General features: G+C 43.0%; 1 protein-coding gene across 2 annotated transcripts in view; it reads right to left on the bottom strand.

The window, feature by feature from the left end:
• stx18.L (syntaxin 18 L homeolog) overlaps positions 1-16,626 on the bottom strand; it is a 153,597-nt gene that overhangs the window by 21,003 nt on the left and 115,968 nt on the right. Inside the window, exons 10-11 of one of the 2 annotated variants that reach the window (XM_018250399.2) lie at positions 6,575-6,655; positions 1,955-2,197 (exon numbers count right to left, since the gene is read on the bottom strand). In XM_018250399.2, coding sequence (XP_018105888.1) covers positions 2,105-2,197; positions 6,575-6,655 — 174 coding nt within the window. In that variant the 3' untranslated portion in view covers positions 1,955-2,104. Of the gene's footprint in view, positions 1-1,954; positions 2,198-6,574; positions 6,656-16,626 lie in introns of those variants that run through there. The other variant, NM_001096210.1, reaches the window with a different exon arrangement.

Genomic DNA, 16,626 nt, shown 5'->3' with positions numbered 1-16,626 from the left:
TAAGGCTTTTATTGGTCATTTATAATGTAATCTAAATATTCCATTGTTTAGTCTGGGCCCTACATGATCCACTGAGACGAGAGGATGATACACTTCTGTACGGTAATGAAGGAGGGAACACAGAAGTTGACAGACTGTTATTGGTGTTATCAAGGCAGAAAAGAGTTGGAAGAATCTTTCTCCTGTAATATAGTTCAGCATTTCCATGAAACATTCAAAAATACAAACACGCAAAGAAGTAGTTGACCGCGTAGGCCTGGTTAGGATGTCACTGCACCGTAGTAAGGCATTGTAGTTAATGTTGTTGTGCGACCACGTCATCCAATTAGAACTGCTTGAAATCGCTGCTCCACCAACGACGATTCCGCAAGCATCACTTTTTACCACGTCAGATGGACTCTAGTCTGAGAATATCGTGTGTTTAGGGGACATTATGCTATAGTTTGCATTATTTTGATCATGCTGGTTGAATGTGATTTTTTTTTCCCCACAGTGGACATGAAGATGTTTTTTTTTTCTTTCTTTATTACTTAATAAAAAGTGAAAAACTATGAAACGCGGTGTCGGGATGTTTCATTTCCTTTGTAAATTAATTTTTCATCATGAAATAAGTCTGGTGTAAAAGCAAAATAGCAGCAGTAGCAGAAGTGTGTGAATGGTATCACCCTATATGGATTCATTTTCCAACTCAACTTCAAGGTGATGAGTGACAAGAAGGGGTGGCTTTATGGTTGAAGGTACATATATCCCGATATGACCCTTTATCAGGCAGCTCCAGATAGGAGGATGCAAACCCCAACGATACCACTATAAGTAGCAACCAGCACCATAGGGGAGCCTGAAGGTGGTCTCTGGAGATAGTAAAGAGCCCAGCAGAAGGAGAACAAAGACCCTACTGGAGAGTGCTCCAGGAATACATTGCATAGGGGATGAATTATGTTGGCCCAAAGAGATCATGCGGTTGGTAAAGTATACTAAAGTAACCTTGGTCTTAACTACCCACTGTTAAATTGGCAGGACTGGTGTTAAAGGAAAAATAGTGGTAAATAGAGGTGGAAGACCACCTATAAGTATCTACAAGGTATGCCATGTTTGGGCTCCTCTGTCTATAGGAAATAGAAGAACCTGGTTTACATGAATTAAGAGGGAATCTGTTTCAAGATGGAAATAAATGATTAAAAAACATGATAAACTATGGGTTTTTAAGGCAGTTTATATAGTGTGAGTCATCTGGAGGTAGTTTCATGCTCAATGTGCCTGTAGGTAAAGGTAATATCAGTGCTATAATCTCTCTCCATAGCCCGGCTCAAAGTCTCAGGCTTGGCCAGTGCTAAAGGGTAAGTGACTCAGTATTTGACTTGCTGTGGGTGGGAGTGAGATATAGCCGACACTAGCAGGACACTGTATTTTCAGTTCCAGAACCAAGTCAAGTAGCACAGATCCCTCACCATTACTGCTCAAGAACATTAACTAGAACAGTTGAAAATCATCTGCTCCTCACAACATTCCATAGATGTTTTTTTTTTTTTTTTTTTATAAATTATCATATAAGACCTTCCTTGACGAAACAAAATGGTAGACTTACTCTCTTACATGGGATTAACATTTATTTAATTCTGCCCCTTTGTGGTTTATAGTGAAGAACTGACGCAACAAAGGGACTGTGACAATTTTGTCCATTAAATGCCCATGAGAAGAGGCTTTGAGAAAGAGAAACCCTTGTGTTAGTTGTTACTACCAATTTCCTACAACAGATACTTGGGATCATTTTCCAACCCCTTGGCAGTTACCGAAAACAACCAGCCAGGGTTAGCTCTGTTCAGCTGCAGAAGAAACAATGAAAGCAGAGATTTGATTGGTTGGCTTTGGTTACCAGACTAATGTGGATTTGTCCCGCTCAGCAGCTGGAGTGAAGCTATTTCCTATAATAAAGACACTCTTTGGGGGGCCGACCTTTAATGGAGATATTTATTAATGTACATCAGATACTTATTCATATATACAGTACAGAGGAAAAAACAGGGAAGGCGGCACATTTATTTGGAGTTTGATATTGAAGCCTGGTTCATTATTAGAGGAATAGAATTTATTAGGAACTAATTAGCTATCGTACCAGTCCAGGAACAGAAGTGAGAACGAGCACATTACTAAGAAGAAAAGGATCCAAAACACGGAAGCCGGCGTTATTTTTGATTGCCTGCAAAACACAAGAGGAGCAGCGGTTAGCAGATTATTAGAGGCCACCGCCAGGATATCATTGGCAGGCAGAATGGTGGCAAACACCAAAGTTTCTTTAAAGGAATAGGGATATGAGTTATTTGGCAGCAGCAAGGAAAATTATAAGGGATCAAAGTGATGCACCAGACTTCACAAGGACTAGGAAAGACCGAATCACTAGGGGGTGCCAGGTTGTTAGGTACCACCCAGTGCTTCTAGTTGTTTATTTCATTTTAAAAAAAAAAATACCCGGGGCTGTTGCATTTTTGGAGAAGAGGATCACCAGGGTCTGATGTAAACAACAAGAATTCTATCTTTCCTTATCCTTAGAGGGGTTGTGCACTATTGATGTGTGGGTCGAGAATTTCTTGACCCGCACCCGCACCCGACCCTAACCCACCCACTCCCGACCCGGGCCCGCTAGTCCCCTTTATTTATAGACCTGCGCCCGCCCCCCCCCACAGTGACATCACAAAAGGGGCGGTGCAGGCGGAAGTCTATGAATTATGGCGCCGGAAGCCGGCAGTACTGGGTCGTGGGCGAGGAGAGCAGGAGAAGAGCTCGACCCGCGCATTTTATCCAGTGGTCGGCCCGAAACCCACCCGCGGGCCTCGGCTCAGCCCGCACATCACTATTGTGCACCTTTGAGTTAACTTTGAGGGTAGAACTCCGCGGTGCGGCTCGAGACGACACGTCGCCATGCGATGAAACTCATGCGACGTGTCGGATGTCCTGAAGATACAGGAAGTGAAGGAGAAATCGCAGGTAAGAACTACATTTATCCGACTGTCGGATGAAAACGCTGCACTCTGCGTTTTCATCAGACAGCTGGAGACGCACCGTGGAGTTCTACCCTTAGTATGATATAGAGAGATATTCTGAGACCATTTCCAATAGGTTTTAATTTTTTATTATTTGTGGTTTTTGAGTTATTTCGATTTTTTTCAGCGGCTCTTGAGTTTGCAATTTGAGCGATCTGGTTGCTAGGGTCCAAGTTATTATTGCGCTGGTGTGAAGCAACTTCAGGCTATCAAATGAGTAATGGGACAATCCATAAGAAGAAGTTCTTTTGTATGAAAACAGATCAGTTAGAAATGTGGAACTGTTCTCAGGCGGCAGCAGACAGAGGCTCTCCAATACAGCTATTAGCACACGACAGAGATGGATGATTTTTTTTTAATCACATAGAGATTGCAGGTATAGAAGTTATATTTCCCCACCTTTGCTAAAGACAGCTGTCAGGCTCACTGGCTGCTCATCTATCAAACCACTTTATCATTTCTTAACATGAACCAAAAATGTTCATTTGGGAAGAGCCATGGGGTAGCGCCAGCGGCTGTAGATTAACATTACTTCCAGCATTTAATGACCCGGCCAATAAAGCTTAAAGGCAAGGCTGGACTAGTCATTATAACCTGAATATCACAGCACATAACTGTCTGTTACTCCTATTATACTGGTTTGTAATCCATTAGCACTTGCAGGAAAATCATTATTATATATGGTTTCTGAAATGACTTTCAGCTCATTCTATAATAACACCTTGATAAGCGGACGAGCTTTCATTCATTTCCCTTAAACGTTCAGTGGAGCCTGAGGGGATGGATAATTGTTCACATGAAACCTTTCTTCTGTGGGTATTTCATTTTATACATGATTGGGAGCCTCCATTCTGCTGCGGCATTGACACTAGACTTTCATATTGCATGGACATCTATCTGTCTGTCTGTATTTCTGAATGACAACTAGTGGTGTGGTTCTATTGTTGTCTTGGAAGCAGAGGAGAGATACTCGGAGCATTCTAAAGGTAGCCATACACAACCACATCAGCCTGATTTAGCCACATGCTGAGCCAGTGATTGGATCATACATTGGAGCAACGGAGACCTTTTGGACTAGGGCCACATCAAAGAGCAGATGAGCTTCTTGTCTGATGCTATTTTCAAACCTGCCCAACTGATATCTGGCTGATTTTCTGAAATAATCAAGTTTATCTTCACTATTCCTCTCTCAGCATCTGTTTCTCTTCATTCTGTCTTCATGCAGCAGTTGGGTGTCAGATATTCATTGACAGTTAGATCCAATATATCTTATAGGGGGGGGGGGGTCCTTTTGCCTAGAAGATGTATTAGAGCTCACTCTATTAAACTCACCAGACATCATGTCTCTCTACATGCAGGATTTGTGCAAAAGGCAGTTATCTTGTTGATTGTACTGGAATCAGTTATTTGAGTGAGCTCTAACACATCTGCTAGAAAAGGAAGCCCCCCTATAAGATATATTGGATCATTCATCTGACACCCAACTGCTGCATGAAGACAGAATGAAGAGAAACAAATGCTGAGAGAGGGATAGTAAATATAAACTTGATTATTTCAGAAACAATGCAGAATATTTAATTGAATGTATTTAGAAAGTTTCTTATTTTAGTATGATGATCCCCAACCAGTGGCTCATGAGCAAGATGTTTCTCACCAACCCCTTGGATGTTGCTCCCAGTGGTCTCAAAGCAGGTGCTTATTTTTGAATTCCTGGGTGTAGGCAAGTTTTGGTTGTATAAAAGCCAGATGTACTGCCATGTAGGCTGTCAGTCCACATAGGGGTTACAAAAAAGCCAATCACAGCCCATATTTCGCAACACCAAGGAATATATGTCATGCTTGTGTTGCTCTCCAACTCTTTTTACCTCTAAATGTGGCAGGTTCGGGGGGATTAGTTGCCCAGCGACAAATCTCTTTTTCTGAGCTACCAATCTCCCCAAACTGCCTTCCCACCGGTTAGAATGTAAATCGCTGGTGGGATGACACTCTGAGTGCTTCGTTTTCCGAAGTCGCCCGAAGTTTCCTTGTGAGGCGGGAAGGAAATCAAAGCCAGTTTGGGGAGATTAGTTGCCCCGAAGAAGAGGAGATTTGTCGCTGCGTGAATCGGACTGTGTGTCTCTGCCCTAAAACAGACTCAATGAAAACACAATCTGGCTACTTATGACTATGCTTCAACTGTTTCTATTCCTGCAACACTATAAGGTCTTATTAGCAAGGCTCCATTGCACCCACTGTTGGGATCAAAAATGAAGACAATTGCCAGGAACTGGAAAGGTACCGATATTCCTTCAGACTCAATAATGTGGAGTTACACTACCAATATGAGAAAATAGCGGCACTAGCTAACAATAAGATTAGGAAATTTTACATTTCCTGGGAAAAATGGTCTCTGGTCGGTACTAAATGTTAAAAGATCTGTAAGTAGCTCATACCCCCCCTTTTTTTTTCTCTTTTCCTTTTCTGTTGGTATTTTTGAGCATATTGCTCCTGTTGTTTGTAAAACTTGAAAACGAATAAAGAGATATATTGCAAAAAAAAAAATGAAGACAATTAAGCTGGATGAAAATATGGATACAGTACATTGGTGCAACACTAGAAAATACTGGTGTGATAGAAGAATATGAAGGAAGAATATGAAAGGACAGTCACGCCATGGATGGAGCAATAATGTTGAATGAGTATAGTGATTGTCTGTATCCACGTCTGGCTCTGTTTAGAGCATTGTCATATCTTGATTTTCAGGGGTAAATTAAGGAGTTACAATAGATGATGGGGCACAATCATGACTATATGAGACAAGGTATTTGGAACCCGAAGGAGAGGTGAGACACCAGAGGCAAGAAAGAAGTGGAGCTGGGAGTTAGAGTAAAGTTGGCTAAAGTCACAAGGGTGGACAAGGACAATGATTAGAAAGGCCAGTTTGGTTGGGCCTACCAGGATAACATAGAGCAGAAACAAGGAGAAATGATAATTACAGAAAAGTTGCAATTGTCGATGAATATCTCAGTGACAAGGTATAATATTGTGTGGGTGAGTACATGAGAAGGAGTAGTGCAGTACATACAGTATCACAATGGGACACCTGGAATCACTATCTGTACTTACAGCAGTGAGATGTGTTGGCCACATTCTTTCTATATACAGAACATTACAGGAGCAATTACGTTCATCTCCGCAGAGGAATACAGAAATGAGATACAAGCTTATTTAACAATATTGGCTCCATTACTGAAAAGCTATTTATGTTTCGCCGCTTTCGCCTGCCTCCTGCACAACTCTTTGTTTAGAACGAGCCGCATACATATTTATTGCCTTGTAAGAGCTGCATTCATGCTCTATATACACAGAGTAGGTCATTCAGTGAAAGCCACTCATGAATAGGATTCCCAGAAAGCAATTTAAGCAGGGCAGGCTACTCAAGGATCATAATTAGGCCACGAGACCTGCGAATAGGAACATTTCTTCATTCATATCTTCTTTGTGCATTCAGCAATATGTTGCAGTTGAGTTTGGATGTAAAGGACAGTGACACCTACCTCTCGTATATCTTCATTCCCTTCTTTGATATTCTCCGTTGCTCCCACAACCAGCTCGTGAATGTTGTCAATGTCGGTTTCCTGCAAAGCAAAATGGGATTTCAGACGGTCATTTACAGTTTGTTTCTTTGTACAGAGTAATTGCTGGTAAAGTTGTTGTACCGGGTTAGCCAGTAAAAATGTTACAGGGCAACCCTTTTGAAATAAAGTGGTATAAAGGTAATATATTAATTGGCTAACTGGCGATAATCATCGCAGGCTTTCTGAACATTTTTTTTTTTTTTTCCAAGCTGATTTCAGCTTGATAAAGGAACTATCTTAGTAAGCCAATAAAGTTATCACCTTTATACCACTTCGTTATTTTTAACTTCAAAAGGGTTGTCCTGTAACATTTGTACCTAGAAATATAAATTGCTGATCACGGAATGTCCACGTGTATTTTAAAAAAAAAAATGTCACTTACCAATGGCCAATAAAGTTGCCAGGAAGAGCAGCTGGACCTATCAGACACATTATATATAACCTACTGTAATTGGCTTAAATGGGGCCTGTTAAAAATTGACCCTAGTTTGTGTGAGTGTCATATTGATCTTAGATTGTAAACTCCAATGGGGCAAGGGCTGATGTATAATCTGTAAAGAGCTGCAGAATAGGTTGGCAGTCTACAATAAAGTATAATAATAATAATAATGCCCTGGGTTTTATTATTACTGCAAAAAATTATATATATATATATATATATATATATATATATTTATAGTGAAGGGAAAAACCGGCACTCACGAAAATGTCATCAATTATGCCTGGGTGCAGTCCTAGTTGAAGTTTTAATATAAAGCTGGAAATGGAGATCGCACTCACAGGTCTTAGATATATATACACGATATATATATATATCTATCTATATATACACACACACACACACACACACACACACACTGTATAGGTACTGTTTTATTATTATAGAGAAAAAGGAAATCAAGTTTAAAAATCTGGATTATTTGGATAAACATGGAGCTGGCCACTGCTGCTGCCCCCCTGCTCAATGGTTTTTAAAATTAGTGGTGAGCACAACTTTCCCTTGTTTGTTATATATAGGATCCATTATCCAGAAACCCATTATCCAAAAAGCTTCCATGTACTCTATTTTATCCAAATTTTAACATTGATTTCCATTTTCTCTGTAATAATAAAATATCCCTAACATATAGAGGAATTAATCCTTATTGGAAGCAAAACATTGGGTTTACTGAATGTTAAGGGTCAGGGCACACAGGCAGATTCGGGGAAATTAATCGTCCGGCGACAAATCTCCTCTTCTTCGGGGCCACTAATCTCCCTGAACTGCCTCCCCGCCGGCTAAAATGTAACTCACAGGCGGGATGGCACTTGGAGCGATTCGTTTTCTGAAGTCGCCCTGAAGTTACCTTGGGCGACTTCGGAAAACAAATCGTTCAGAGTGCCATCCCTCCGGTCATTAACATTCTAGCCGGCGGGGAAGTAGTTTGGGGAGATTAGTGGCCCCGAAGAAGAGGAGATTTGTCGCCGGACGAATTTCCCCAAATCTGCCTGTGTGCCCTGATCCTTAACATTCAGTAAACCCAATAGGCAGGTTTTGCTTCCAATAAGGATTAATTCCTCTATATGTTAGGGATGTTTTATTATTACAGAGAAAACGGAAATCATTGTTAAAATTTGGATAAAATAGAGTACATGGGAGCTTATTGGATAATGGGCTACTGGATAATGGATCCTATATATAAGAAACAATGTATAACAAACCCTTTCATAGCTCTAAAGATGTAAATTACAGAAACACCCCTTATCCAGAAAAGCCCAGGTTCAGAGCATTCTAGATGACGGTCCATACCTGTGTGTATATTATATATAATAAAAAATATATATATATATATGATGCACTGTTGAAGTTCCCATGTTGCCGTTTATTTTAGAGAACATACTCAAGATAAACCCTCCGTTTTTATCGTGGTGCCTCTAAGGTCTCGTATAAACTAATGTCTCTGCTTCAGTGTCATTTACAACGATGGTTGATAGAGTTAGAAATGACTGGCCAGATGCTTCATAAAGAAATGACACCTATTGGATTGCATTCTAGTCAGGTGATGGTGTCCAGCTTGGGCCAAATGTGCGGCGTGTCTTCACATCAATAGTCACCGGCGAGACTTTGTGGAGTTCTGAGCTTGTCAGACTAAAGGCTTTATTCAAGCTAAATAACAGTAACTATCAGTGTCCTGTAAGTAGTGCTGCTGCTGCTGCTTCTTTTATGAGCGAGGACAAAATCAAAGAGAAGTTGTAAAGGAGAAATGGGCTCTTGGAAGATGAATCACAAGCTCTGGCGGTGACAATTTAAGGGCTGCTTGTTTGTGCCAATGTGAAATAGTCTCGTGCTGCCGCTCTGATCTATTGGAAGACTAATACATACAGCCCTGATACATTCCCTAACATTAAACGTTTTGTGCAGACAGCACTTATTTCTCTTTCTTGGCTACAATTTCCACCGCTGCTTCTTAAAAGTTTGGGTCACGTAACTCCACTAAAAACATGAGGGGAAAAAAATGGTTAAATCATTTGTGTATGTGGAGCCAACCATCAACTCACACTGCATCCATATACACAAACGATTAAAGGGGGAGTTCACCTTGGAGTTGCCTTTTAGTATGATGTAGAGAGTGATATTCTGAGACAATTTGTAATTGGTTTTCATTTTTTATTATTTGTGGTTTTTGAGTTATTTAGCTTTTTATTCAGCAGCTCCCCAGTTTTTTTTTTTTTAAAAGATTTATTTATTAATCCAACACAAAGCCATACATGGTGGCATACTCAGTACAATGAACAAGAGAATACAGTTGACAACGTATTGGAAGATTTTTCAATTAAACCCCTGGAGAAACAGAGAGGATGCACGTTAGCACCCGGGGGAGAATAAGACAGAGAGCAAGGAGAAAGGGTAGTATGAAAAAATAGAAAAGAAAAAGAGAGAGGAGAGGTAAGAGGAGGTGAGAAAAGGTGAGGGAGGGAGACTGATTCCAACACATATCAAGATGGCACACATAATCACCGACACGCAGTTATAATTGCATTTAGGCTCTGAGAGATAAGGACTCCAAAGGACCCGAGGCATGTAGTATAATCCCTGAGGAGCATTCAACCCAAATAGACAGGGCAAGCATGCAAGTTATCAAATATCCGATGAAAGCCAATCAATATGTGGGGTAGGTGAGTCTCTATGTCTATTGGAATAGGAGTCATTGTGTAAAATCCACAGCGACCAGGTGGTATTAAACTTAGCCGGGCAACCCCTGGCTGCATAAATTGCAATTGCAAAAAACGAAAAAACATTCTGTTGGGGAGATTAAATTTATCCTTCAGTTGATCAAATGTGAGCAAAACATTGTCTGCATAAATATCATTGACATATTTAACATTAAATCGTGCCCAAAGAGCAGGGTCAGGAATAGTGAGCAGTTGACCAAGATTCATATTGAACCATAATGGAGTGAAGGGGGAGAGAGCTGCAGCAGAGGTGGGACACCCAAGATGTACCTGCTTCCAGGCCCTAACCACATTTCTCATCATAGATGTACAGTGAACCATAGGAAGCTTATCCCTGTTAATCAAGTTCCTAAGCCCTTCCAGGGAACCAACTACTTGGGCCTCCAGGAGAGTGACCGGGTCCTCAGGGAGAGACTCAAGCCACCTTTTCAAAGGTAGTAATTGGGAGGCTAAAAAATAACCCAGCATGTCAGGGGCTGCAAGCCCACCTTCAGTGAGGGGGGAAGTCAGTGCTACATATTTGACCCTCACCGGCCCGGGAGACCAATAAAGCTTGATAAGCAAGGAGCGCAATTGTTTAAAAAAAACAGGGGGTAACCAGATGGGTGTTTGTCGAAACAAATAAAGGAACTTAGGGAGGAACTTCATCTTAAAAAGGTTAATCCTACCAATTATGAAAAGTGGAAGCCTAAGCCATCTATCTACTGCTTTTTGAAGGGAAATCATAAGAGGGTCTATATTCAATTCTTTAAATCTCTCAATTTGCGGATGGATGTAGATACCCAGATATTTCAGTATAGTAACTTGTTGTAAGGGGAGGTCAGGGTCAAGCACATCTATTGCCGCCGGGTCAAGAAGGAGAATGGTGGATTTAGTCCAGTTGATCTTGAGGCCCGAGTAGAGGGTGTGAGAATTTATTAACTGAAGAGCTGCTCTAAGGGAGGGACCAGGGTCGTGTAGATAGAGGAGGGTGTCATCAGCAAAGAGGGAGATCTTCTCCCGGAGCTGGCCGAACTCAAGTCCCTGAACCTCTGGGCAGGACCGGAACAAGCACGCCAGGGGCTCCATAGCCAGTGCAAAAAGACCAGGGGAAAGAGGACAACCCTGACGGGTTCCCCTAGCTAGGGATATGGGGGATGAGATATCAAGATTCGACATGATTCTAGCCATGGGGTTACTATATATAGCTCGAAGCCAAATTAAAAAATTTTCCCTAAAACCAAATTTTTTAAGGGTTTACCAAAGATAGGCCCATTCAACAGAATCAAAAGCCTTCTCGTTGTCAAGTGAGACTATGACCCTGGAGCCCACATTATCATGGGGGATAGTTAAATTAGTATAGAGGCGTCTGATGTTAAAGGACCAGTAACATAAAAAAAAAATGTTTAAAAATTCGTTAGACCACAACAAAAAATTAACACCAAGACAAATGAAACTTTTAAATAGCAAAGACTTTATTAAGAAATAACTTACAGAAAGTCCACTTCCTGTCCTCTTCAGAAAAGGCGACCATCCACACTGCAGCGATCGATTTAACCTCCCTGGCCATTCACTGACATCTTCCTACCGGCATCCAGCAGCAGCAGTGTCTGTCACAGGCTCTTCTCTCCTTCACCGTAGATCGGCTTCCCTCCTCCGCTCTCCTCACCTCCCTCTTACAAAAGACGTCTGAAGAACCATCAGAAGTGGCGCCTGCTGAGGGATCCTGATCAGTTAGCAGCGATAGGGTTAATCCCAGGCCAGTTCCCACGTGGGAGTGGAGGGCACAGACAAGGATCGCTCACTGCTCTCGTGGGCTGCTTGCTCACATTTGGAATATTCCTGCGTATGAAAGGCCTTTGCTGAAGAGTCTACCCGAGTTATAAAACTTGCCCATGTCACGGAGGAGGGAAGCTGATGCACGGTAAAGGAGAGCCTCTGACAATGCTGCTGCTGGACGCCTTTAAGTAACCTGCGGCTTTCTGTTCTGCCTATAACTGGAATGTAACCAGGCGCCGCATGTCTCTCTCTGAGAGTAGGAGAGCAGGAGGGAGGTGAGGAGAGCGGAGGAGGGAAGCCGATCTACGGTGAAGGAGAGAAGAGCCTGTGACAGACACTGCTGCTGCTGGATGCCGGTAGGAAGATGTCAGTGAATGGCCAGGGAGGAAAAATCGATCACTGCAGTGTGGATGGTCGCCTTTTCGCCGTTTCTGAAGAGGACAGGAAGTGGACTTTCTGTAAGTTATTTCTTAATAAAGTCTTTGCTATTTAAAAGTTTCATTTGTCTCTGTGTTCATTTTTTGTTGTGCTCTAACGAATTTTTAAACATTTTTTTTTTATGTTACTGGTCCTTTAAGTTCCGCAGCTTTATGGGGTATGAACCCAACCTGATCTGGAGCTACTATGGAGGTGATAACATGGTTAAGTCGTCTGGCCAGAACTTTGGTTAGAATTTTATAGTCAGAGTTGATGAGTGAGATAGGCCTATAAGAGGCACTCAAATGTGGGGACTTCCCGGGTTTCAATATAAGTACTATGATGGCTTCCCTAAAAGAGGCTGGGAGTTGGGCCGTAGTGAGGGTGTGGTTGAAAACGGCAGTGAGGTGCGGGGCTCGCAGAGAAGCATAAGTGGTATACCAAATATTAGGGATACCGTCTGGACCCGGGGTTTTCCCTGTAGGTAAAGCTGATATGGCCTCTAACACTTCTTGCTCCTGAATAGGGGTATCCAACAGAGCCCTAAAGTCCAGAGGAAGAGTGGGGAGATCAAGCTGCTCTAAGTATTCTGCAATCTCGGTTGGGGATTTTTGAAGTTTGGAGGAGTACAACTCCTTGTAGAAGTCAGCCAGACACTGATTAATTGCCAACGGGCAGGTGATAAGCTCCTTAGCTGTGTTCTCAAGGGCATGTATGGCCGGTCTGGTATACTCGTCTCTAGCTAGGAGAGCTAACATCCTACCATTTTTGTCACCCTTCTCATACAGTGCAAATTTATGATACAGTTGACCCTTGTGGGCTAGCTTCCACTGCGCCTGGGCAAATTTCCGCTGTGCTACTACATGGTCAAGTTTAGTTTGTTCAGTGGGACATTGGATGTACCTCGCCTCCGCCTCTTTCAAACCGCCCTCGACCGCAGACATCGACTGTCTGGCCTGTTTCTTGACGTAAGCTATTTTGGCAACATAAGAGCCTCTGATCACGGCCTTCATTGCGTCCCAGACACAAGGGAGAGGAGCAGTGTCTAAATTAACCTGAAAGTATGATTCAATCGTCTGGTGTATCTCCTTCTGAATTTCAGGATGGGTAACCCAGTAAGGGTTGAGTCTCCAGAGTCTTTGGACGGGACTCGAGTGCAGACGCCAAGATATTAGTAAAGGGGCATGATCAGATATACCTCTAGGGAGGAATTCAGATTTAAGGATTTTGGGGGACAAATCGATCGAGGCAAAGGCGAGGTCAATCCTAGACATGGAACCTCTTGCGTAGCAAGAGAACATACGTTTGAGAGGATTGCGAGCCCTCCACACATCAACAAACCCCGAAGCACCCGCCCATGATTTTAGTGCGGTGGGACCCGATCTTGGCGTAGAAGACAGAGAGAGACGGTCCATGTCATGGTCCATAACCGCATTAAAATCACCCATAATCAGTATTGGGTCAGGGTTCAGAGCTGCAAGAAGCTGTAACAATTGATATAGAATATCATCCTGGAAGGGCGGAGGTATATATACGTTCACTATAATGTGAGGGGTTCCTGCAAGGGATGCATGTAGGATAGTAAACCTCCCCTCAGGGTCATTCTGGATACTAAGGAGTTGGAATGGAAGTGCCTTACTGACTAAAATGGAAGTGCCTCTGGCATAATTCGAATAAACAGCATGGTAGGTATGTGCAATCCAGGGCTTTTTAATAAGTTGTGGGTTAGAGGCTTTACAGAGATGGGTCTCCTGGAGACAAATGACATGGGGGGAATATTTTCTTAAGAAATTAAATACCAGAGACCTCTTCATGGAGGAGTTCAATCCTCTAACATTCCACGTTATAGCTGTGATTTCCGACATAGAATATGGTGGCACAATACCTGACTAAGTCCCCCCCGCGATGCGCCCGCTCAATTACAAAAGCTGGGGAGAATGTAGCGTCCCAAAATTCCGCCTTCAGCCAGGTTTCCAGAAACTTAGCAGGGTCGGGCCCCTCCGATCGCTCAGGAAACCCGACAAACCGGATATTATTTCGTCTGAGACGATTTTCCAAGTCGTCGGATTTAGCCTCAGCCGATTCAAGTCTCCGGTGCAATAAATCAAGGCGTTCAGGCAGAGGATTACAGGAGTCTTCGAGATCACTTACCCTCCGCTCCACCTCGGTGGTCCGTTCCCGAACCCGCTGAAGATCCTGCCGCAGAATCGCGAAATCAACACGGAGCTCGTCCACTTTTGCCATCGTCGCAGCGTGGCAAGTTTGAATAGTGGAGCGGAGGGTCGCGACAACCTCCGCGAGGGTAAGATCCTCTTCGCCAGCAAGACCTGGAGGTGGTTCGCGATCTGGAAGTGGAAGAGCGGAGGCACTCGTCGTAGAAGACTCAGCGTCGGTCTCTAACGCCTTAGGGTGCGGGGTCGAGGCGGGCGGTGGGTGCGCAGTCCGCGGGCGCGGCTCCTTAGGCGTCTCAGGGTGCGGCTCGTCCGCCATTTTGGAAGGCCGCACGGAGTCTCGCAGATGTCGCCGAATATCAGGGGATTGTGCCACTGGATGCTTCTTTTTCCCCATAAGCGTACTGGAAACAAGGTAGAGTAGCTGGTGAGCCACAGATAGGCTGGTAAAGTCAGGATATATACCGGAGAAAGCGGTAAATCAGCGGAGCTCAGACGGCGTGCGACTGCTCACATCAGTAGTTGGCCACGCCCCCCCAGCAGCTCCCCAGTTTGCAATTTTAGCAATCTGGTTGCTAGGATCCAAATGACCCTAGCAACCAAGCGTTGATTGAAATAAGAGACTGGAATATGGATAGGAGAGGAAAGAAATATAGAAAGACGAGGAATAAAAAGTAACAATAACAATAAATGTGTAGCCTTACAGAGCATTTGTTTTTAGATGGGGTCAGTGACCTCCATTTGAAAGCTGAAGTCAGAAGAAAAAGGCAAATAATTGCAATAAGAATAAAAAAATAAATAATGAAGACCAACTGAAAAGCTGCCATTCTATAACATACTAAAAGTTAACTTAAAGGTGAGCAACCACTTTAAAGCACTAGAGTTTGGCAAAGTATATAGCTCCACTTATGGGATGTGGAGTCCAGATGCACAAGCTCCACATCTCAGCTATGTTGAGTCCTTAAAGGAGACGTAAACCCTACAAATGATTATGGCTAACAATGGCATATTTTATATACTGAACTTATTGCACCAGCCTAAAGTTTCAGCTTGTCAATAGCAGTAATGATCCAGGACTTCAAACTCGTCACAGGGGGTCACCATCTTGGAAAGTGTCTGTGACACTCACATGCTCAGTGGGCTCTGAGCAGCTGTTGAGAAGCTAAGCTTAGGGCTCGTCACTAATTATCCAGCAGAAAATGAGCTTCCCCTGTAATATAAGCTGATGCTACAGGTTTGCTGATTATTAAATTCTGATGCTAATTGCACTGGTTTCTGTGCTGCCATGTAGTAATTATCTGTATTAATTACTAATCAGCCTTATATTGTGACATTTCCAGTCTATGTGTACTGTATATTGTGAGTGGGTCCCTAAGCTCAGTAAGTGACAGTAGCACAGAGCATGTGCAGTGAATCAGCAGAAAAGAAGATGGGGAGCTACTGGGGCATCTTTGGAGACACAGATCTTTACTGCTAAAGGGCTGTGGTTGCCTTGGTCTGGTACAGAAGCACAAAACATAATGTACAACATTTCTAGCTACTTCTGTAGTTTAACATTCCTTGTCCTTTTAAAGGAAAAGGGAAATCTTCTTCCACTTGCGGGTGCCAAATTTACTTACCTGAAACCCGGGCTGGTGCTCTTATCAGCAGAAAACTGAACTGGCCCGGGTTATTCCAGCGAGCACCCGGAGTAATCAGCTTCCAAATTTCCAGGGGCAGACGCATGCGCAGTAGAAAGAAATAGTCGACTTTTAAGTTAAAAAAAAAAACAGCAACGAGAAGAAAGAAGAAGACGGAAGAGGATCGCTCCGTGGTGTTCACTGGAATAATCCCAGGCCGATGCAGTTTTCTGCTGAAAGGAGCACTGACCTGGGGTTTCAGGTAAGTAAATACATTCACTAGGGGGTGCCTAACATTTGGCAGCCCCAATTGGAAGTGCCTACCCATGCCAAGTCCTGCACAGCCCCTCTACCTCCAGGACATCCAGTACAAGTGATATAGGTATATAGGTATAGGTAATATAGACCCTTCAATGTGCACAAGCAATTGATTTAAAAGTAATGGCAGGTAAGAAAAGATTGGTGGTCAGCGGCTACCTGCGGTAACGATCTCGCTATTTATGTGTTGCGCGCTCTGATGACGCTGCGGTGTCAAGCGAAGGGGACAAAATGTGCGAATGCACAATGTGGAGGAGCCACGGGGGATGTGATGTCAGTGCTTTTAAAATGGTGCCCGCAAGCTGCCGAAGAAAGATGGAACTTACGCGACGTTTTAACTTGATTAATGATGGGATTAGAGAAGCGCTAATATAGCGGATCAGAAGGCATGTATGTGGTAAATCTTTTAATGCCATTGTTGCTTCAAACATTTCCTTCTCCTTTAAGTCTACTAGAAAATCATGTAAACATTAAA

Source organism: Xenopus laevis, chromosome 1L (genome assembly GCF_017654675.1).
Source record: "Xenopus laevis strain J_2021 chromosome 1L, Xenopus_laevis_v10.1, whole genome shotgun sequence".
NCBI classification, from domain to species: Eukaryota; Metazoa; Chordata; class Amphibia; order Anura; family Pipidae; genus Xenopus; species Xenopus laevis.
The sequence above is the reverse complement of the archived record's forward strand: the minus strand, read 5'-3'. Positions and strand labels throughout refer to the sequence as shown.